The 24,148-nt window shown below is 44.0% G+C and overlaps 1 protein-coding gene and 1 long non-coding RNA gene across 2 annotated transcripts in view; one reads left to right on the forward strand and one right to left on the reverse strand.

Annotated features, from left to right (window-relative positions):
• The window catches only part of LOC117315022 (papilin-like), a 46,095-nt gene extending 23,621 nt beyond the window's left edge, over nt 1-22,474 (forward strand). Inside the window, exons 5-6 of the mRNA XM_033869153.1 lie at nt 2,815-2,949; nt 18,756-22,474. Coding sequence (XP_033725044.1) covers nt 2,815-2,949; nt 18,756-22,358 — 3,738 coding nt within the window. The 3' untranslated portion in view covers nt 22,359-22,474. The remainder of the gene's footprint in view (nt 1-2,814; nt 2,950-18,755) is intronic.
• On the reverse strand, nt 13,228-15,098 carry LOC117315023. Its single transcript, XR_004529665.1, has 2 exons — nt 14,208-15,098; nt 13,228-13,599 (listed from the first exon to the last, which is right to left on the reverse strand). It is a non-coding gene; the product is annotated as an uncharacterized LOC117315023 (long non-coding RNA).
• Nucleotides 22,475-24,148: the final 1,674 nt, after the last annotated feature.

The raw sequence follows: 24,148 nt of genomic DNA on the forward strand, positions 1-24,148 counted from the left end.
TTGTCTGTGTCTATTAGAGGAATGTTACTTTACTGAAGTAAACATTGTCTGTGTCATTAGAGGAATGTTACTCTACTGAAGTAAACATTGTCTGTTTATTAGAGGAATGTTACTTTACTGAAGTAAACATTGTCTATGTTTATTAGAGGAATGTTACTTTACTGAAGTAAACATTATGTGTTTATTAGAGGAATGTTACTTTACTGAAGTAAACATTGTGTTTATTAGAGGAATGTTACTTTACTGAAGTAAACATTGTTTGTGTTTATTATAGGAATGTTACTTTACTGAAGTAAACATATTGTCTGTGTTTATTAGAGGAATGTTACTTTACTGAAGTAAACATTGTCGATGTTTATTAGAGGAATGTTGCTTTACTGAAGTAAACATTGTCTGTGTGAATTGGGGGAATGTTACTTTACTGAAGTAAACATTGTCTGTGTTTATTAGATTAATGTTACCTAACTGAAGTAAACATTGTCTGTGTTTATTAGAGGAATGTTACTTAACTGAAGTAAACATTGTCTGTGTGAATTGGGGGAATGTTATTTTACTGAAGTAAACATTGTCTGTGTCTATTAGAGGAATGTTACTTTACTGAAGTAAACATTGTCTATGTCTATTAGAGGAATGTTACTTTACTGAAGTAAACATTGTCTGTGTTTATTAGAGGAATGTTACTTTACTGAAGTAAACATTGTCTATGTTTATTGGAGGAATGTTACTTTACTGAAGTAAACATTGTCTGTGTCTGTTAGAGGAATGTTACTTTACTGAAGTAAACATTGTCTGTGTTATTAGAGGAATGTTACTCTACTGAAGTAAACATTGTCTGTGTTTATTAGAGGAATGTTACTTTACTGAAGTAAACATTGTCTGTGTCTATTAGAGGAATGTTACTTAACTGAAGTAAACATTGTCTGTGTTTATTGGAGGAATGTTACTTTACTGAAGAAAACATTGTCTATGTTTATTGGAGGAATGTTACTTTACTGAAGTAAACATTGTCTGTGTTTATTAGAGGAATGTTACTTTACTGAAGTGAACATTGTCTATGTTTATTAGAGGATTGTTACTTTACTGAAGTAAACATTGTCTGTGTTTATTAGAGGATTGTTACTTTACTGAAGTAAACATTGTCTGTGTCTATTAGAGGAATGTTACTTAACTGAAGTAAACATTGTCTGTGTTTATTGGAGGAATGTTACTTTACTGAAGAAAACATTGTCTATGTTTATTGGAGGAATGTTACTTTACTGAAGTAAACATTGTCTGTGTTTATTAGAGGAATGTTACTTTACTGAAGTAAACATTGTCTATGTTTATTGGAGGAATGTTACTTTACTGAAGTAAACATTGTCTATGTTTATTAGAGGATTGTTACTTTACTGAAGTAAACATTGTCTGTGTTATTAGAGGAATGTTACTTTACTGAAGTAAACATTGTCTGTGTTTATTAGAGGATTGTTACTTTACTGAAGTAAACATTGTCTGTGTTTATTAGAGGAATGTTACTTTACTGAAGTAAACATTGTCTGTGTCTATTAGAGGAATGTTACTTTACTGAAGTAAACATTGTCTGTGTTTATTAGAGGAATGTTACTTTACTGAAGTAAACATTGTCTGTGTCTATTAGAGGAATGTTACTTTACTGAAGTAAACATTGTGTTTATTAGAGGAATGTTACTTTACTGAAGTAAACATTGTTTGTGTCTATTAGTGGAATGTTACTTTACTGAAGTAAACATTGTGTTTATTAGAGGAATGTTACTTTACCGAAGTAAACATTGTCTGTGTGAATTGGGGGAATGTTACTTTACTGAAGTAAACATTGTCTATGTTTATTGGAGGAATGTTACTTTACTGAAGTAAACATTGTCTATATTTATTAGAGGAATGTTACTTTACTGAAGTAAGCATTGTCTATGTTTATTAGAGGAATGTTACTTTACTGAAGTAAACATTGTCTGTGTCTATTAGAGGAATGTTACTTAACTGAAGTAAACATTGTCTGTGTCTATTAGAGGAATGTTACTTTACTGAAGTAAACATTGTCTGTGTCATTAGAGGAATGTTACTCTACTGAAGTAAACATTGTCTGTTTATTAGAGGAATGTTAATTTACTGAAGTAAACATTGTCTATGTTTATTAGAGGAATGTTACTTTACTGAAGTAAACATTGTGTTTATTAGAGGAATGTTACTTTACTGAAGTAAACATTGTTTGTGTTTATTAGAGGAATGTTGCTTTACTGAAGTAAACATATTGTCTGTGTTTATTAGAGGAATGTTACTTTACTGAAGTAAACATTGTCAATGTTTATTAGAGGAATGTTGCTTTACTGAAGTAAACATTGTCTGTGTGAATTGGGGGAATGTTACTTTACTGAAGTAAACATTGTCTGTGTTTATTAGATTAATGTTACCTAACTGAAGTAAACATTGTCTGTGTTTATTAGAGGAATGTTACTTAACTGAAGTAAACATTGTCTGTGTGAATTGGGGGAATGTTATTTTACTGAAGTAAACATTGTCTATGTTTATTAGAGGAATGTTACTTTACTGAAGTAAACATTGTCTGTGTTTATTAGAGGAATGTTACTTTACTGAAGTAAACATTGTCTGTGTTTATTAGAGGAATGTTACTTTACTGAAGAAACATTATTGGGGTTTGTTGTGCCTACATTCAGTATAATTAATTGTTACTATATATAGACCTTTTTAGAATTTTAAAACTACATGTTATTGAAGTAGGTGCTTTCAAAATGGGAGTCAAAGTGAATTTATTTGGTGATGTTTGATTTTGATTTGCAGATGAGCCAGGACCGATATGATTGTTCCCTAATTAGTGTAGACATTTCTGGTACCACACTGACCAGCACAGCGGTCAGACACCTTGCCACACTGACCGGACCAACACTCAGACATGTCAATATCTCCTGGACAGGGGTAAATATAGCCTTCTGGCTGATTCACTTAACTATACTCTGTATAGAAAATCAATGTTGTAGAATTTTCATCAATTAATTATACAATCTTCCGCATTCTGTACAACAACGTCACCTTTTTTAGGTCACCTGAGACGAAGTCTCAAGTGACCTATTCTAATCGCCTTTTGTCCGTCGTCGTCTGTCGTGCGTCGTCCGTCGTGCGTCCGTAAACTTTTTACATTTTCGACTTCTTCTCCAAAACCACTTAACAAAATTCAATGAAATTTGGCAGAAAGTTTCTATGGCTGAAGGTCAACCAAAATTGTGAATTATATGGTCCCCAGCCCCCAGGGGCCTGAGGGGTGGGGCCAAAAAGGGTCAAATTGACTAAAACTTCAAAAATCTTCTTCTCTACTCTCAGATATGGTAGAATCAAATACTCTTCATAGATGGAAGGGTCTTAAGGTGCTTTATCAAAATTGTGAATTTCATGACCCTGGGGTCTCCCGTTTGCCCCTGGGGAGGGGGTAAACTTTACTATAGTTTATATAGGGAAATCACATTTTTGACTATTATTTGTTGGATTTCTATTGGAATTCATTCTAACTTGTATCAAATTATCAGCATGGGATGACAGTTTGATGGTATGTACATGTTGGCCCTGGTTGACCCCCAGGGGCTGGTGGGCGGGGCCAAAAAGGGTCAAATTGACTGAAATTTCAAAAATCTTCTTCTCTACTCTCAGATATGTTAGAATCAAATACTCTTCATAAATGGAAGGCTCTTCAGGTGCTTTACCAAAATTGTGAATTTCATGACCCTGGGGTCTCACGTTTGCCCCTGGGGAGGGGGTAAACTTTACTACAGTTTATATAGGGAAATCACATTTTTGACTATTATTTGTTGGATTTCTATTGGAATTCATTCTAACTTGGTTCAAATTATCATCATGGGATTACAGTTTGATGTTATGTACATGTTGGCCCTAGTTGACCCCACGGGCTGGTGGGCGGGGCCAAAAAGGGTCAAATTGACTGAAATTTCAAAAATCGTCTTATCTACTATATGTTAGAATCAAATACTCTTCATAGACTGACCCCATTAGGACTGATGGGTGGGGCCAAAAAGGGTCAATTTAGTTGGCCGAAATATTTCAAATCTCAGGTGACCGTTAAGGCCCTTTGGGCCTCTTGTTTCTTGGAAATATTTGGTTAACAGAGCGGACACCAGTTGTTCTGGTTGGATGGGGATTTGGTTTGTTTACTCCTGGATACCCACCGCTGGGTGATAGAGAAAGAATCAGGTACATGTAAGTGTATCAATAACAACAGCAGAGTAGATGTTCTTGAATTTATTACAATAATAATGACAGCTCTTGTACCACACGGACCATAAATGTATTCAAAACTTCTATTCTGATGCTGTTGTGGGTGATATACCTACCTTTCTTAGCTTGTGTACATTTCAAAAAAGGAATTCTTATGGAAATGATTTAGTCTGTCCAATAGGTTTCCTCCCCGTCCCTCTGTCAGCCTGTCCAAAAGGTTTCCTCCCCGTCCGTCTGTCAGTCTGTCCAATTGGTTTCCTCCCCGTCCCTCTGTCAGCGTGTCCAATAGGTTTCCTCCCTGTCCGCCTGTCAGCCTGTTCAATAGGTTTCCTTCCCGTCCTTCTGTCAGCCTGTCCAGTAGGTTTCCTCCCCATCCCTCTGTCAGTCTGTCCAATAGATTTCCTCCCCGTCCGTCTGTCAGCCTGTCCAATAGGTTTCCTCCCCGTCTGTCTGTCAGTCTGTCCAATAGGTTTCCTCCCCGTCCCTCTGTCAGCCTGTCCAAAAGGTTTCCTCCCCGTCCGTCTGTCAGTCTGTCCAATAGGTTTCATCCCCGTCACTCTGTCAGTCTGTCCAATAGGTTTCCTCCCCGTCCCTCTGTCAGCGTGTCCAATAGGTTTCCTCCCTGTCCGCCTGTCAGCCTGTTCAATAGGTTTCCTTCCCGTCCTTCTGTCAGTCTGTCCAGTAGGTTTCCTCCCCATCCCTCTGTCAGTCTGTCCAATAGATTTCCTCCCCGTCCGTCTGTCAGCCTGTCCAATAGGTTTCCTCCCCGTCTGTCTGTCAGTCTGTCCAATAGGTTTCCTCCCCGTCCCTCTGTCACTCTGTCCAATAGGTTTCCTCCCCGTCCCTCTGTCAGTCTGTCCAATAGGTTTCCTCCCCGTCCCTCTGTCAGTCTGTCAAATAGGTTTTCTCCCTGTCCCTCTGTCAGTCTGTCCAATAGGTTTCCTCCATGTTCCTCTGTCAGTCTGTCCAATAGGTTTCCTCCCCCTCCCTCTGTCGAACAGACTGTCCAATAGGTTTCTTCCCCATCCCTGTCAGCCTGTACAATAAGTTTCCTCCCCGTCCGTCTGTCAGTCTGTCCAATAGGTTTCCTCCCCGTCCCTCTATCCAATAGGTTTCCTCCCCGTCCGTCTGTCAGCCTGTCCAATAGGTTTCTTCCCCGTCCCTCTGTCAGCCTGTCGAATAGGTTTCCTCCCCGTCCGTCTGTCAGCCTGTCCAATAGGTTAACTCCCTGTTCCTCTGTCAGCCTGTCCAATACGTTTCCTCCCCGTCCCTCTGTCAGACTGTACAATAGGTTTCCCCCCCGTCCGTCTGTCAGTCTGTCCAATAGGTTTCTTCCCCGTCCGTCTGTCAGTCTGTCCAATAGGTTTCATCCCCGTCACTCTGTCAGCCTGTCGAATAGGTTTCCTCCCCGTCCCTCTGTCAGTCTGTCCAATAGGTTTCCTCCCCGTCTGTCTGTAAGCCTGTCGAATAGGTTTCCTCCCCGTCCCTCTGTCAGTCTGTCCAATAGGTTTCCTCCCCATCCGTCTGTCAGCCTGTCCAATAGGTTTCCTCCACGTTCCTCTGTCAGCCTGTCCAATAGGTTTCCTCCCCGTCCCTCTGTCAGCCTGTCCAATAGTTTTCCTCCCTGTCCCTCTGTCAGCCTGTCCAATAGGTTTCCTCCCTGTCCGTCTGTCAGCCTGTCCAATAGGTTTCCTCCCTGTCCGTCTGTCAGCCTGTCCAATAGGTTTCCTCCCCGTCCCTCTGTCAGTCTGTCCAATAGGTTTCCTCCCCGTCCCTCTGTCAGTCTGTCCAATAGGTTTCCTCCCTGTCCCTCTGTCAGCCTGTCCAATAGGTTTCCTCCCCGTCCCTCTTTCAGTTTAGATCTGTCCAATAGATTTCGTCCCAGTCTGTCTGTCAGCCTGTCCAATAGGTTTCCTCCCTGTCCGTCTGTCGGCCTGTCCAATAGGTTTACTCCCTGTTCCTCTGTCAGCCTGTCCAATACGTTTCCTCCCTGTCCCTCTGTCAGACTGTACAATAGGTTTCCCCCCCCCCCGTCCATCTGTCAGTCTGTCCAATAGGTTTCATCCCCGTCACTCTGTCAGCCTGTCCAATACGTTTCTACCCCCTCCCTCTGTCAGCTTCCAAAAGGTTTCCTCCCCTCCTTTGTCGAAAAAATTTTGTTACCCAAAGGGTTTCCCCCCCCGTCTCTGACGCCCAATGGGTTCTCCTCCCCTGTCGCCTGTAAATATTTTCCCCCCTCTCTGTCATGCCCCTGGGTTTCCCCCTCCCCTTTCCCTTTTAGTTTCCAATGGTTTCCCCCCGTCCTCTGCAGTCTGCCCCATGGGTTTTTCCCCCCGTCCGCCGTCAGGCCCAATAGGTTTTCCCCGTCCGTCTTGCAGCCGTCCAATGGGTTCCCCCTTTTTCCTTGTCGCCTGCCCAAAGGTTTCCCCCCGTCACTCTGTCGCTGTCAAAGTTTTTTTCCCCCTTCCCCTTCAGCCGGCCCGGGTTTCCCCTCCCCTCCCTCGTCACCGTCCAATATTTTTCCTCCTTTCTCGTCGCTGCCCAATTTTTCCTCCCCCTCCCCTCGGCCCGCGCCCAAATAGGTTTCCCCGCCCCCTTTGTCGTGTACAATGGGTTTCCCCCCCCGCCCCTATTAGTGTCCAATGGGGTTTCCCCCCCTTTCCGTAGCCTGCCCAAGGGGTTTCCTCCCCCTTTCTGTCCCCTGCCCAATGGTTTCTCCCCCCCCTTTGTCAATGTCAATAGTTTTCCCCGCCCCTGTAGTTGCAATTTTTCCCCCCCCCGTTCTGTCACTGCCAAAAGGGTTTCCCCCCGTCCTCTGCGCTGTCCAAAGGTTTTTTCCCCCCGTCCTCGTAGCCTGCCCCAAAGTTCTCCCTTCCCCCCGGCCCTTTGTAAATGGTTTTCCCCCCCGCCCCTCTGTCACCCTGTCAATGGGTTTTCCTTCCCCGCCCCTCTGTCATCTGCCCAATGGGTTTCCCCATCCTCTGTAGCCTTCAATAGTTTCCCCTCCCCCCTCAGCTGCCCAAAAAGGGTTTTCCCCCCCCCCCTTTCCCTTTCCAATGGTTTCCCTCCCTCCTCTGAGCTGTCCATGGGTTTCCCCTTCCATCCCTCTGTCAGCCTGTACAATAAGTTTCCTCCCCGTCCATCTGTCAGTCTGTCCAATAGGTTTCCTCCCCGTCCCTCTATCCAATAGGTTTCCTCCCCGTCCCTCTGTCAGTCTGTCCAATAGGTTTCCTCCCCGTCCGCCTGTCAGCCTGTCCAATAGGTTTCCTCCCCGTCCGTCTGTCAGCCTGTCCAATAGGTTTCCTCCCTGTCCCTGTGTCAGTCTGTCTAATAGGTTTCCTCCCCGTCACTCTGTCAGTCTGTCCAATAGGTTTCTTCCCCGTCCGTCTGTCAGTCTGTCCAATAGGTTTCCTCCCCGTCACTCTGTCAGCCTGTCCAATACGTTTCCTCCCCCTCCCTCTGTCAGCCTGTCCAATAGGTTTCCTCCCCCTCCCTCTGTCGAACAGACTGTACAATAGGTTTCCTCCCCGTCCATCTGTCAGTCTGTCCAATAGGTTTCTTCCCCATCCCTCTGTCAGCCTGTACAATAAGTTTCCTCCCCGTCCGTCTGTCAGTCTGTCAAATAGGTTTCCTCTCCGTCCCTCTATCCAATAGGTTTCCTCCCCGTCCATCTGTCAGCCTGTCCAATAGGTTTCCTCTCCATCCATTTGTCAGCCTGTCCAATAGGTTTCCTCCCCTTCCCTCTGTCAGCCTGTCCAATAGGTTTCCTCCCCGTTCCTCTGTCAGCCTGTCCAATAGGTTTCCTCTCCATCCATCTGTCAGCCTGTCCAATAGGTTTCCTCCCCTTCCCTCTGTCAGCCTGTCCAATAGGTTTCCTCCCCGTTCCTCTGTCAGCCTGTCCAATAGGTTTCTTCCCCGTCCGTCTGTCAGTCTGTCCAATAGGTTTCATCCCCGTCACTCTGTCAGCCTGTCCAATACGTTTCTACCCCCTCCCTCTGTCAGCCTGTCCAAAAGGTTTCCTCCCCCTCCCTCTGTCGAACAAACTGTACAATAGGTTTCCTCCCCGTCCGTCTGTCAGTCTGTCCAATAGGTTTCTTCCCCATCCCTCTGTCAGCCTGTACAATAAGTTTCCTCCCCGTCCATCTGTCAGTCTGTCCAATAGGTTTCCTCCCCGTCCCTCTATCCAATAGGTTTCCTCCCCGTCCCTCTGTCAGTCTGTCCAATAGGTTTCCTCCCCGTCCGCCTGTCAGCCTGTCCAATAGGTTTCCTCCCCGTCCGTCTGTCAGCCTGTCCAATAGGTTTCCTCCCTGTCCCTGTGTCAGTCTGTCTAATAGGTTTCCTCCCCGTCACTCTGTCAGTCTGTCCAATAGGTTTCTTCCCCGTCCGTCTGTCAGTCTGTCCAATAGGTTTCCTCCCCGTCACTCTGTCAGCCTGTCCAATACGTTTCCTCCCCCCTCCCTCTGTCAGCCTGTCCAATAGGTTTCCTCCCCCTCCCTCTGTCGAACAGACTGTACAATAGGTTTCCTCCCCGTCCATCTGTCAGTCTGTCCAATAGGTTTCTTCCCCATCCCTCTGTCAGCCTGTACAATAAGTTTCCTCCCCGTCCGTCTGTCAGTCTGTCAAATAGGTTTCCTCTCCGTCCCTCTATCCAATAGGTTTCCTCCCCGTCCATCTGTCAGCCTGTCCAATAGGTTTCCTCTCCATCCATTTGTCAGCCTGTCCAATAGGTTTCCTCCCCTTCCCTCTGTCAGCCTGTCCAATAGGTTTCCTCCCCGTTCCTCTGTCAGCCTGTCCAATAGGTTTCCTCTCCATCCATCTGTCAGCCTGTCCAATAGGTTTCCTCCCCTTCCCTCTGTCAGCCTGTCCAATAGGTTTCCTCCCCGTTCCTCTGTCAGCCTGTCCAATAGGTTTCTTCTCCGTCCGTCTGTCAGCCTGTCCAATAGGTTTCCTTCTGTCCCTCTGTCAGTCTGTCCAATAGGATTCCTCCCCGTCCCTCTGTCAGGCTGTACAATAGGTTTCCTCCCCGTCCGTCTGTCAGCCTGTCCAATAGGTTTCCTCCCCGTCCCTCTGTCAGTCTGTCCAATAGGTTTCCTCCCCGTCCCTCTGTCAGTCTGTCCAATAGGTTTCCTCCCCGTCCGTCTGTCAGCCTGTCCAATAGGTTTCTTCCACGTTCCTCTGACAGCCTGTCCAATAGGTTTCCTCCCACGTTCCTCTGTCAGCCTGTCCAGTAGGTTTCCTCCCAGTTCCTTTGTCAGCCTGTCCAATAGGTTTCCTCCCGTCCCTCTGTCAGCCTGTACAATGGGTTTTCCCCTCCCGCCTCTTCAGCTGCCAATAGGTTTCCCCCAAGTTTTTGACCCTGCCCCCTGGTTTCCCCCCTTTCCCTTGTCCCCGCCCAAGGGTTTTCCCCTCCCCCCCCCTTTGTCAGCCGTCAATAGGTTTCCCCCGTTTGTCACTGTCCAAAGGTTTCCCCCTCCCCCCTTTCCCTCGCGTGCCCAAAGTTTTTCCCCCCCTCCCCTTGTCACCCCTGTAAAAAGGTTTTCCCCTCCCGTTCTTGCAGCTGCCAAAAATAGGTTTCCTTCCCCGTCCGTTTTGGGAAACTGTCCAATAGGTTTTTCCCCCCCTCCCCGTCGCGCCAATGGTTCCCGTCCTCTGTAGCCTGTCCAATAGGTTTCCCCCCCCCGGGTTCCCCTTTTTCAGGTCTTTTAAATTTTTTTCCCCCCCCCCTTTCTGTCAGCCTTCCAATAGGTTTCCTCCCGGCCTTTTTTGGCCCTGGTTTTTCCCCCGTTTTCGCCGCTGTAATAGGTTTCCTCCACGTTCCTCTGTAGCCCGTCCAGTAGGTTTCCTCCCCAGTTCCTTTTGTCAGCCTGCCAATAGGTCCCCCCGCCCTCTGTCAGCCTGTACGATAGGTTCCCCCTTCCGTCTGTCAGCCTGCCGAATAGGTTTCCTCAACGTTCCTATGTAAGCATGTCCAATAGGGTTCCTCCCCGTCCCTCGTCTTCCCAGTCTGTCCATCGGTTTACTCCGCATCCTCTGTCAGTCTGTCCAATAGTTTCCTCCCCGTCCCTCGCAGCCGCTGTACCAATAGGTTTCCTCCCAATCACTCTGTCAGTCTGTCCAATAGGATTCATTCCCGTCCTCTGTCAGTTTAAGATCTGTCCAATAGATTTCGTCCCAGTCTGTCTGTCAGCGTTCCAATAGGTTTTCCTCCTCCCTGTCCGTCTTGTCGCCTCGTCCAATAGGTTTACTCCCTGTTCCTCTGTCAGCCTGTCCAATATGTTTCCTCCCCGTCCCTCTGTCAGACTGTACAATAGGTTTCCCCCCCGTCCGTCTGTCAGTCTGTCCAATAGGTTTCTTCCCCGTCCGTCTGTCAGTCTGTCCAATAGGTTTCCCCCCCGTCCGTCTGTCAGTCTGTCCAATAGGTTTCTTCCCCGTCCGTCTGTCAGTCTGTCCAATAGGTTTCATCCCCGTCACTCTGTCAGCCTGTCCAATACGTTTCATCCCCGTCACTCTGTCAGCCTGTCCAATACGTTTCCTCCCCCTCCCTCTGTCAGCCTGTCCAAAAGGTTTCCTCCCCCTCCCTCTGTCGAACAGACTGTACAATAGGTTTCCTCCACGTTCCTCTGTCAGCCTGTCCAATAGGTTTCCTCCCAGTTCCTTTGTCAGCCTGTCAAATAGGTTTCCTTCCTGTCTGTTTGTCAGTCTGTCCAATAGGTTTCCTCCGCATCCCTCTGTCAGTCTGTCCAATAGTTTTCCTCCCCGTCCCTCTGTCAGCCTGTACAATAGGTTTCCTCCCCATCACTCTGTCAGTCTGTCCAATAGGATTCCTTCCCGTCCCTCTGTCAGTTTAGATCTGTCCAATAGATTTCGTCCCAGTCTGTCTGTCAGCCTGTCCAATAGGTTTCCTCCCTGTCCGTCTGTCAGCCTGTCCAATAGGTTTACTCCCTGTTCCTCTGTCAGCCTGTCCAATATGTTTCCTCCCCGTCCCTCTGTCAGACTGTACAATAGGTTTCCCCCCCGTCCGTCTGTCAGTCTGTCCAATAGGTTTCTTCCCCGTCCGTCTGTTAGTCTGTCCAATAGGTTTCATCCCCGTCACTCTGTCAGCCTGTCCAATACGTTTCCTCCCCCTCCCTCTGTCAGCCTGTCCAAAAGGTTTCCTCCCCCTCCCTCTGTCGAACAGACTGTACAATAGGTTTCCTCCCCGTCCGTCTGTCAGTCTGTCCAATAGGTTTCCCCCCCGTCTGTCTGTCAGTCTGTCCAATAGGTTTCCTCCCCGTCCATCTGTCAGCCTGTCTAATAGGTTTCCTCCCCGTCCCTCTGTCAGTCTGTCCAATAGGTTTCCTCCCCGTCCCTCTGTCAGTCTGTCTAATAGGTTTCCTCCCCGTCCGTCTGTCAGCCTGTCCAATAGGTTTCCTCCCCGTCCCTCTGTCAGTCTGTCCAATAGGTTTCCTCCCCGTCCGTCTGTCAGTCTGTCCAATAGGTTTCTTCCACGTTCCTCTGTCAGCCTGTCCAATAGGTTTCCTCCACGTTCCTCTGTCAGCCTGTCCAGTAGGTTTCCTCCCAGTTCCTTTGTCAGCCTGTCCAATAGGTTTCCTCCCCGTCCCTCTGTCAGCCTGTACAATAGGTTTCCTCCCTGTCCGTCTGTCAGCCTGCCGAATAGGTTTCCTCCACGTTCCTCTGTCAGCCTGTCCAATAGGTTTCCTCCCAGTTCCTTTGTCAGCCTGTCCAATGGGTTTCCTCCCTGTCCGTCTGTCAGCCTGTCCAATAGGTTTCCTCCCTGTCCGTCTGTCAGCCTGTCCAATAGGTTTCCTCCCCGTCCCTCTGTCAGTCTGTCCAATAGGTTTCCTCCCCGTCCCTCTGTCAGTCTGTCCAATAGGTTTCCTCCCTGTCCCTCTGTCAGCCTGTCCAATAGGTTTCCTCCCCGTCCCTCTTTCAGTTTAGATCTGTCCAATAGATTTCGTCCCAGTCTGTCTGTCAGCCTGTCCAATAGGTTTCCTCCCTGTCCGTCTGTCGGCCTGTCCAATAGGTTTACTCCCTGTTCCTCTGTCAGCCTGTCCAATACGTTTCCTCCCTGTCCCTCTGTCAGACTGTACAATAGGTTTTCCCCCCGTCCATCTGTCAGTCTGTCCAATAGGTTTCTTCCCCGTCCGTCTGTCAGTCTGTCCAATAGGTTTCATCCCCGTCACTCTGTCAGCCTGTCCAATACGTTTCTACCCCCTCCCTCTGTCAGCCTGTCCAAAAGGTTTCCTCCCCCTCCCTCTGTCGAACAAACTGTACAATAGGTTTCCTCCCCGTCCGTCTGTCAGTCTGTCCAATAGGTTTCTTCCCATCCCTCTGTCAGTCTGTCCAATAGGTTTCCTCCCCGTCCGTCTGTCAGCCTGTCCAATAGGTTTCCTCCCCGTCCGTCTGTCAGCCTGTCTAATAGGTTTCCTCCCCGTCCGTCTGTCAGCCTGTCCAATAGGTTTCCTCCCCGTCCCTCTGTCAGTCTGTCCAATAGGTTTCCTCCCCGTCCCTCTATCCAATAGGTTTCCTCCCCGTCCCTCTGTCAGTCTGTCCAATAGGTTTCCTCCCCGTCTGTCTGTCAGCCTGCCAAATAGGTTTCCTTCCTGTCTGTTTGTCAGTCTGTCCAATAGGTTTCCTCCCCGTCCGTCTGTCAGCCTGTCCAATAGGTTTCCTCCCTCCCAAACAGAAATGGCAAGCTTGCGATTCACTATTATTGCAAGCTTGCCGCAAGCTTAATCTGCGAGCTAGGAATTGGAACCTTGCAGCAAGCTAGTATTTGAAACCTCGCGGCAAGCTTGCGGCGAGCTAGTTTCTGCAAGCTTGCGGCGAGCTAGTTTCTGCAAGCTTGGGGCGAGCTAGTTCCTGCAAGCTTGCGGTGAGCCACTTTATGCAAGCTTGCCGCAAGATAAATAGTCTAGCTCTGAGGTAAAAATGAATTTAATGCAGCAAAAATAAAGCAAAAACATCAAATTAATGTAAAAGTCTGTATTTCTATCATTCAGAGCAGTACGGCATGCTGTTACAATAAAACACCTTATAGATACGAACTTTATATACAAACATCTATATTTTATTCCATATTCTTTTAAACTAAATCATTAATGCACACTTACATAACAATACATCAAAGGGTATTTAATTTCTAGTTCATGAATGTTTTTCTTATCATTGTTAATCTCTGTTGTCACTGCAATAATGGCTTATAGTTTTTGTTGGCATTCGGTAGAATATTCATCATATGTTGATAATACCAGTTCTTTTTTCAGTACAGTTACAATATCTTTTAACTCTTCCTGTCATTTCCATCCACTTCAGAGCTCACTGTACCTTTTTGCATTTGTGCTACAAAAAAATAAAACAAAGCAATATTACATAGAATAGTGATCAATTGATTTTATTCTTTGTAAGCCAAAACAACTATATTAGATATTTGAAGACATCTTTAAATGTCAACAACTAAATCTGGCTTAATTACAATTTTTCTAATGTGACCACTCTAGATATTTCATGATAGAGAATCAAATATGTGACCTTCCAAGTTTAGGCATATATATCACAAGTTGACTATCCATAGAGTAAAAATTTGTATGATGCCTAGATCTAGAAGTGCTGTCTTATAAATAGGAGCATGGTTAGTTTTATATACAGGTTTTATTGTCAGTTTGTCTTAAAACTATTTTTGTGCAATAATTGCAACATATCTAAAACACAAGAAATGAATGTAAAAATACACATTTCTCATATATAATGTTCAACTTTCCTAGGCTTTTCTGTTGTAAAAGATAAAATATTAGTTTTTGTTTTTGTTAGATGTGCTAGTGTTATAGCTCTGTATTTTTTTTCACCCAAAATTGCCAAAGATTATAGAATAATGTTTATTTTAGATCAGTAAATTATTCTTATATCAATTGAAACATTATCCGTATGTTATTATAAATCTCACCACTCACCATTTATTGTTGACCCTTGGAAATCTTCATCTGGATCACTTCACTGAGTCCATCTTCTGTTTGTTTATGTAACTTATTTACAGAACTTTCAACATGCAGATGTAGATAGGTTGCACATATCCTTACCATGTCCAGAATGACAGAAGTTGATTCTATTTCCAGAAGTGATTGATAGGACAATTTATACTGATTCACAGAGATGCAAAATGTCCACATGCAGCCACAGGAAACTCAATTCAAAGTGGGGACCTTGTTTTACATTGGTCAATCTTAAGTTGGGGCACAGGAAAGGTTTTTCATTCATACAGACTTAATAAAAATGAAGATTTGTGAGTTCAACAGATGCTTTTTAAAATACTATAAAATTGCATTGAAGTTACTTTTACAATATTGTTTCATTTTATGTATTTATTACTGAAATAAATCATCAAATAAGTCACAATACAGTCAGTTAGAAATGAACCTTATACCCCAGGGTTGGCCCCATGGTGTCTGGAGTCTGACTGGCATGGACTTCCTGTACTCATCAGCTTGAACTGATATCATATTACCTTGGTCAAGCTGGGCCAGTCTACTTATAACATATGCTCTCATTTTGTTTGTTTACACATATTGGTGTTGGAAAGGTTTTTGATAATAAGGCTTCAACATATATTTTGCTGAAATTTGCACTGATGGAAATTCAATTCACATAATTTGCAGGTTACCCTTAGAATGAATATCACTTCTAGAAACAACTGATTATACTAACAAAAATATATCATCATATATTCACTGATAACTTTAATAAAGAGGATTTTATAAATACATGTGTAAAATATATAAATGAAGCAATACTTTAAGCATTATTATAAATTGGTTGGATATCTAAATTTGAAAAGATATGAATGTCATGATTATTATTGAAGTTTTACAACATGAATTGCAATTTAAACAGTAATGATTGATTACTGAAATCATCATTCAATTTTGATTCAAAAAGAGGTTGTTTTAACTCGAAGCCCCCATATCCCCCCCTTTTCGTTGTCTAAAAAATTAAAATTTTGAAAAAGCCCCCTGGGCCGTGCTTTTTGATTTTTAGCCCCACGCAAAAAAACTAAAACCCCGGAAAAATTTTTCCCAAAAGGGTTCTTTAAAAAAAACCCCCCTGCACCCGAAATTTCTCCAAGTTGCCGAAGGGTTGCAGCTTTGCCAAAAAACCGAACTTGGGAACCCGCCGCCCGACTGCAGCTTGCAAAGGCTTGAACTTTTTCAGAAGGGCTCGCAAGTTGCAGAAAAACGCCCAAATTGGAAACTGCAAGGAACAGATCTTTTGAGCTTGCCCAAGCTTAAATTTTAGGACCGCCCCAAGCGCGCAGCCATAGCCATATAGGAAGTAAAAAGTTGCCGAAGCTTTGCAAAGAAATTTTTTTTTGGGGAGCTTCCCCGTAGGTCCTAGGAACCCCCCTCCCCTCCCCTTAAGCCTTCCCCTTTGGTTCCCCCGGCCCCGTTGCCCTGCCCAATATTTTTTTCCGTCCCTGTCATCTGTCCAATAGGTTTCCCCCGTCCCTCTGTAGCTTCCAAAGGTTTCCTCCCCCTCCTTTCCGCCTTCCAAAAAGGTTTCCTCCCGTCCCTCGTCAAAACCCTTCAAATGGTTTCCTCCCCGTCCCTCCAGTTGTCCAAAGGTTTCCCCCGCCCTTTTCAGTGTCCAAAGTTCCTCCCCCCCCTTTTTAGGTCAATAGGTTTCCTCCCCCCCCGCACTTCAAAAAGGTTTCCCCCTTGTCCTCGTCATCGTCCAAAAGGTTTCCCCCGTCCTCGTAGTGTCCAAAAGGGTTCCTCCCTTTCCCCTTCGCCCGCCAAAGGTTTCTCCCCCCTCTTCAGTTCCAATAGGGTTTCCCCCCTTCTTCCCCTTTCCCCCTCCTTCCCTTTCCCCTTTTTTTTTTTTTTCTCTTTTTTTTTTTGTTGTTGGCCCCTTTTTTTTTTTTTTTTCCTGGGTTTTTTTTTTTGTTTTTTTTTCCCTGTGTTGTTTTTTGGTTTTTTGTTTTTTCCTAACCCCCCCTTCCCCCCTTTCATTTTAATGGTTTTCCTCCCCGTCCGTCTGTCAGCCTGTCCAATAGGATTCCTCCCCGTTCCCCTGTCAGCCTGTCCAATAGGTTTCCTCCCCGTCCGTCTATCAGCCTGTCCAATAGGTTTCCTCCCCGTCCCTCTGTCAGCCTGTCCAAGGGTTTTTTCCCGTCCCTTGCAGTTGTCCTGGTTCCTCCCCTTTTTTGTCAGTTGTCCAATAGGGTTTTTTCCCCCCCGTCAGCGGGCCAATAGGGTTTCCCCCGTCCCCTGTCAGTCTGCCCAAAAGGTTTTTTTCCCCTCCCTCGTCAGCTGCCAAAGGTTTTTCCCCCCGTCCCTGTCAGTCTGTCCAATTTTCCTCCCCCCCGCTGCAGCGTCCCAAAGGTTTTCCTTTTTTCCCCGTCACTGTTTAAAAAAGGTTTTTTCCCCGGGCCTTTAGCGTCCAATAGGTTTCCCCCGTCTCGTCAGTTTTCCCAAAAGGTTTCTTTCCCTCCTTGTCAGCCCGTCCCGGTTTTCCTCCCTGTTGTTTCGCTGTCCAAAAGGTTTCTTCCCCCCCCTCTGTCGCTGTCCCAAAAGGTTTTCCCCCCCTTTTTCCCCCGTCAGTCTTCCATAGGTTTTTTCCCTCCCGTCCTCTGTCCCAATGGTTTTTCCTCCCCCCCTCTGTCAGCCGTCCAAAGGTTTTTTTCCCCCTCCTCTGTCAGTCTGCCAATAGGTTTTTTCCCCCCCTTGTCAGTTGTCCAATAGGTTCCTCCCTACCCCGTTAGCTTTTCAAATGGTTTCCCCCCCTTTCCTGTCGCTGTCAATAGGGTTTTCCCCCCCGTCCCTTTTCGTTTCCCAAAAGGTTTCCCCCCGTCCCCTTCAGTCTGTCCAATAGGTTTCCCCCCCCCCCTCGTCACTGTCCTTTTCTCCCGTCTCTGTCATGTCCAAAAGGGTTTTCCCCCCCGTCCTTTTTCAGCGTCCAAAAGGTTTCCCCCCCGTTTCCCTGTCAGCTTCCAAAGGTTTCCTCCCCTCCCTTTCCCTTTTCCCCCCCGTCCGTCGGTTTTCCAATAGGTTCCCCCCTTCCTCTGTCACTGTCCAAAGGTTTTTTTCCCGCCCTTTTCAGCCCCTCCCAAAAGGTTTTTCCCTTCCCTTTTTCGCCGTTCCCAAAAGGTTTCCTCCCCGCCCCTTCCTTTCCCCAATGGGTTTTCCCCCCTCCCTTGTTTTAATGGTTTCCTCCTGTTTCGCAGTTAAAGGTTTCCCCCCGGGCCCTTAATTTTTTGTCCTTGTGCTTCCCAAGGGTTTCCCCGCCCTTGTCAGCCTTAAAGGCCTCCCCTTTTTTAGTTTTCCAAAGTTTCCTACGGGTTTAATTCAATAGGTTTTGTTTCCCCTTTGTCCGGTAAAAGGGTTCTTCCCCCCCTTTTTTAACTGTTAGTTTTTCTTTTTTTGGGAGTGAAAGTTTTTGGGTTTCGTTTATTGTTTACTTTTTCAATCAAGGGATTTTTTAGGGGGGGGGACTTTGGGGAAAGTTTAAAACAGTTTTTTTTTCAATTTTCCCCAACCTTTAAATTTTTTAATATTTTGGGGGGTTTATAGGGGAGGGACTTTTGGTTCGTTTTGGGTCCTTTTTTAAATTACAGAAAAGAAAAAACAAATTCTAAATTTTTTTGAAAAAAAAAACCCTTAAGGAAAAAAAAAAAAGAGGGTTTTTTGTACTTTAAAAAAATTATTGGAAATAATACCCGGAAACGGGTTTAAAATAATTTTGGGGTTTTGTTTTTAAAAAAAAAAGGGATCCTTTGGGGCCCTCTTCTTATAAAGTCCCGGAACTCATTTAAAAAAGGAAAACCTTTAAAAACCTTTTTCCCATTTCCCCAAAAAAGGGGTTTGGGACATATAATTTGAAGGAAAAATTTAGGAACCTCCATTCCCGGGTTAAGGCCCGCCTCATTACCCCAACGGATCCGGGGAAACCCTTCCCCAAACCCAAAAAACAAATCACCTATTAAAAAAACCCCCAAAACAGCCTTTTTAAAACCCCCAAAGGGAACAAAAAAAAAAAAAAAAGGGGGGGGGCCAAAAACCCCATTTTAAAAACAAAACACCAAAACAAAGGGTCCCCCCTTCCCCCAGAGGGGAAAAAAAAACAAGGGGGCCCCCCCCCCCCTTACAAAACCCCCCCCCCCAAAAGGGGCAAAATTAAATTTAAAAAAAAAATTGGGGGTCCCCACCCAAAAAAACAGCCTTAGTAAGTGAATATTTTGTACTTAAGTTTAAAGATTTCCATGTAGATAAATACAGGAAAAGAAATTAAACATAAATCTAGTAATTAAACTGGATATGGAAAAGTTTAAGTATCATTTTAAATTGGTCAGTAGAGACAATGTATCCTCTGGGGCTTTTCTTCTGTGATACTTTCCACTGGAACTTCATGTATCAAAGTATATTTTAGGCCACTCTGACCTTCATTTTCACCTTTGACCTTCATCTGTTGGGTACATATAATTTGATGAGTTGTTTAATATGTTGTAGGCTGATACTCTTGCATTGCTGTATCTCTCGGGTTATGGCCGCCCCTCCATTGTTGACCTCACCCTTTCTGATCCAGACACCGTCCTGGATCGATCACTGAAACAATCTCTACTTGAGTTGAAAAACACACTGAAACAGCTTCAGTTGGGGATGTTCAAGAAAGAGAGAGCAAGAAAGGGCATATATGGTGACATTACTGAAAATAATGCTACTGACAATGACTCATCATCATCCATAGACCCTAACCCAGAGGTCATAGCCTCACTATGGCCTAGTAAAAATCATACAGAGGTCACAGCCTCATTACCACCAAGCAAAAGGAATCCAGAGGAAACAGCCTCATTACCATCTAGCAAAGGTCATACAGAGGTCACAGCCTCATTACCACCAAGCAAAGGTCATCCTGAGGAAACAGCCTCCTTACCACCCACCAAAGGTCATACAGAGGTCACAGCCTCATTACCACCTAGCAAAGGTCATCCAGAGGAAACAGCCTCCTTACCATCCACCAAAGGTCATACAGAGGTCACAGCCTCATTACCACCAAGCAAAGGTCATCCAGAGGAAATAGCCTCCTTACCATCAACCAAAGGTAATACAGAGGTCACAGCCTCATTCCCACCAAGCAAAGGTCATCCAGAGGAAACAGCCTCCTTACCATCAACCAAAGGTCATACAGAGTCCACAGCCTCATTACCACCAAGCAAAGGTCTTCCAGAGGAAACAGCCTCCTTACTATCCACCAAAGGTCATATAGAGGTCACAGCCTCATTACCACCAAGCAAAGGGCATGAAGATGTCATTGTCTCACTTTCATCCACCACAAAGAGTTATCCAAAAGTAAAAACATCTTCCTTAGCTGAGAGAAGTTACCCAGAAATGAGTGTTAATCCAACAAATATATTACAACCAAAGGTTTTACAAAACAATGGCAAAACAGTTAAATATACAGATGATTTGGAGCCTGTTCATCTTCTCCGAAATACTGAGGATGGAGTTAGCGTTGTTATTGGGGAATTGAACCCCATCATAAATTTTAATGGGGAGAGATCAGTTGACGATAGATTAAATGTGAAGAGTTTTATGGAAGTCCTAGAAGAGGCCAGCGACTCGGAGAGTTCTATGGACTATTCCTCAGAGGAAGAGGCCAGCGACTCGGAGAGTTCAGTGGACTATTCCTCAGAGGAAGACGACAGTGACTTGGAAGGTAGTGTGAAAAGTGACAAAATATTGTCTGTAACTGAACAAGCACATGTTGTTGGACATTTCAACAGTGTAAAGGAACACTCAGTTGATAGATCTGGTGTTCAGGCCCTAGCTCCTAATGTAAAAGCACATTTGACTGGTGGATCTGATGCTGAGGGTCAGAGTTGTGATGGAACAGTTCATTTGATTGGTGGAGCTGATATGGAGGATCTAACATCTGATGTGACAGTGGATGTGACTGATGATTCCTACAGTTGGACTGTGGACAAATGTTGTAATCACGACAGCAGTATAGGACCACCATCCAACACGAACACATGTGAAATATGCTCAAAGTTAAAATCAAACATTGCCAAATGTACTAGTGAATTAAATTACAAAACTGAACATTCTGAAATGACAAACAATCTGTCACAATACTCTAAAACTAATACTCTGTATGGAGATCATCAACATAGTCAAGTGTTACAAAACTCTCAATCTGGTGAAAGTTCCATAGCTGAAAGTGAAAATTCACATATTTCTCACAACAGTGACAATTTAGGAAATCCTGTAAACAGTAAAAACAACTTACTACAAAACACCTATGAGTTTACTTGTTCTGCAGACTCAGGAATTCCAGAAGTGATGTCACAGAATCGTAGCCTTGAAGTTAAAACAGAATCTCTGGCTACAGCATCAGAAAGTTGTTCAGGCTTGGCAACTGTTACAGATGAAAATGTGGAATTTATAGAAGATGATACTGGGATGAAATACTCATTCAACAAAAATGTGAAATCAGTATTAACTTCTGAAACCACTCCATCTTCAGCTGAAAAATATCAGCTTCCACCTTCAAAGGACATGATGTCTTGTTATGACACTGCAGTCTCAAAGAATGAGAGAATGGTAGTCATGACATCAACACAAGATGATTGTATGACAAATGATGAAAATGTGACCCAAGGTGAAGATTCTCACAATATGACGTGTGACAGTGTCATAATTTCAGACGAGACTGGTGTACCGATGTCACTGTCATGTCATGATCAAATTGGATTTTCACAATACAGAGCTACAGGCTCAGAAACTGGAGTGTCATGCTCAGAAACTGGAGTGTCATGCTCAGAAACCGGAGTGTCATTCTCAGAAACTGGAGTGTCGTGCTCAGAAACTGGAGTGTCGTGCTCAGAAACTGGAGTGTCTTGCTCAGAAACTGGAGTGTCATGCTCAGAAACTGGAGTGTCATGTTCAGAAACGGGAGTGTCGTGCTCAGAAACGGGAGTGTCGTGCTCAGAAACGGGAGTTTCGTGCTCAGAAACTGGAGTGTCATGCTCAGAAATGGGAGTGTCATGCTCAGAAACTGGAGTGTCGTGCTCAGAATCACGAGTGTCATGCTCCGAAACTGGAATTACATGCATAGAATCTGGAGTTACATGCTCAGAATCTGAGGTAAAATGTTCAGAATCTGGTATGACATGTGTAGAATCTGTGGTTAAAAGTTCAGAATCTTTATTTATATGTTCAGAGTCAGGAATGATATGTTTGGAATCTGGATCTAAAAATTCAGAGTGTGGATTTATCTGTTTGGAGTCTGGAGTGACATGTTCAGGATCTGGAGAGACATGTTCAGAATCAGGAGTCACATGTTCAGAATCTGGAGTGACTTGTTCAGAACCTGGAGTGACATGTTCAGTATCTGGGGTGACATGTTCAGAATCGGGAGTGACATGTTCAGAATCTGGAGTGACTTGTTCAGAACCTGGAGTGACATGTTCAGAATCTGGTGTGACATGTTCGGAATCTGGTGTGACATGTTCAGAATCAGGAGTGACTTGTTCAGAACCTGGAGTGACATGTTCAGAATCTGGGGTGACATGTTCAGAATCTGGAGTGACATGTTCAGAATCAGGAGTGACTTGTTCAGAACCTGGAGTGACATGTTCAGAATCTGGGGTGACATGTTCAGAATCTGGAGTGACATGCTCAGAATCTGGAGTGACATGTTCAGAATCTGGAGTGACTTGTTCAGAATCTAGGGTTAAAAGTTCAGGATCTGGAGTGACATGTTCAGAATCTGGAGTGACATGTTCAGAATCAGGAGTGACATGTTCAGAACCTGGAGTTACATGTTCAGAATTTGGAGTGACATGTTCAGAATCTAGAGTGACATGTTCAGAATCTAGAGTGACTTGTTCAGAATCTGGAGTGACATGTTCAGAATCTGGAGTGACATGTTCAGAATCGGGAGTGACATGTTCAGAATTGGGAGTGACATGTTCAGAATCTGGGGTGACTTGTTCAGAATCTAGGGTTAAAAGTTCAGGATCTGGAGTGACATGTTCAGAATCTGGAGTGACATGTTCAGAATCTGGAGTGACATGTTCAGAATTATGGAATGACTTGTTCAGAATCTAGGGTTAAAAGTTCAGGATCTGGAGTGACATGTTCAGAATCTGGAGTGACATGTTCAGAATCGGGAGCTGTTTATTCAGACTCAAGTGATTTTACAGATGTGCAGTGTGATCAGTCTTTGAACTCAAGAACTGTGAAATGTGATAACATTGTCAATCCTTTCATGATACAGATCTCTTGTCAAACAGAGGAAATGACTGACAGAAATGAGCCAGGAGCATTCTTTGATTTACAGATTGAACCTTCAGAAAATGATGGAATGCACAACACTGACAACTCAGAATTGATGGAAATATTCATGGAGGCCAACGATTTGGCTAATCATGGTCATGGTGGTGATTCTTTAGCTAGTGAATCCAATGGAGGACTAAAGAGTGTGGATGATCGAGATGATGAAAACGGTCAGTTGCAAACCACAAGTGGATATTCAGATGAATCGGGAGAATACTGCTACTTGGCAGATACTCCAGAACAGAAGGAAACACCCATCGACAGTCTTAAAAATAGTGAGAATGGAGAGATTGAAAATAGTACCGAACCTAAAGTGTATGTGCAGTTCTACAAACCAGATCTGATATCAATCGACTTTAAAAGGATAGAATTCGACAATACATACAAATACAGTGGACTCAAGTGTTTGAAAATTTTCTCTGAGGAAAATAAGAACCTTCAAAAAATCAAAATTTCCTGGAAGGATAATTTAAAAAGTTCAATGCTGGAAGAGTTAGCTCCCCTTTGGCCGAATGTTAACTACATCTCACTGATTGATTGTGAAAGTCTGACATCTCAATCTCTGGTTACCCTGGCAACCAAGTGTTCACAGATCCAGACAATCACTCTACAAGGTAAGTACATACACATACAGATCCATGTGAAAGTGCTTGTGATTTTCTGGTTTGTGTTTTTTATTATTATTACCATATATATATATATATCATGTGCTGAAAGTTGTCTGGGGCCTTAACTGGGATCGGTTAATGTCAAATTTTGAAATTGGGTTATTTTCCAGATAAACTTACCTTAATATCTATATTTATTACATAGCTGTTGTATTATGTTATGTAGTATGACTAGTATGTTATAAATATTGTTGCTAAATAAATGCAAACATATGTCCTAACACGATATAGCGACATCATATCAAATGTTTAGATGGTGGAAATCTTCCTGTTTGAGTTTCTTATAGGGAAATCAGTTTAAGACTGTTCAATAATTTTATCTTAAGTATCACTTACTGTATAATGTGATATCTTTGTGTGTATTTTTTTCGTGGTTTAGTGCATGGTTTCAAATTGTTTTGTGTGTACAAATTTCAACTTTCATGGTTAGCTCATTTAGCAATAATATAACAATAATACATACAACAATATATCCATTGTATTTACGTTTTGTGATATTATATATAGCAACCAGGAAAATAATGAAAAATGTATACACAATAAATGTTTGTTGTACCGTATGTGATGAATAGAATCTTTATGCCTGTGCATGTGTCAGAAATATATAATAATGAAAGTTTTCAAATAATTCAAAATAAGTCACTTTTCGAGAGACTGCTATATGACATTCAATTATTGAACTTGTTTGATAAATCTGTAGGATCCCCGATACATTGACACTTGTGTAATTATATAAGATCTGGAGATCCCTGATATATTGACACTTGTGTAATAATATAAGATCTGGAGATCCCTGATATATTGACACTGGTGTAATTATATAAGATCTATAGATCCCCCGATACATTGCAATTGACACTTGTGTAATTATATAAGATCTTGAGATCCCTGATA

Source organism: Pecten maximus, chromosome 17 (genome assembly GCF_902652985.1).
Source record: "Pecten maximus chromosome 17, xPecMax1.1, whole genome shotgun sequence".
Classification (NCBI taxonomy): Eukaryota; Metazoa; Mollusca; class Bivalvia; order Pectinida; family Pectinidae; genus Pecten; species Pecten maximus.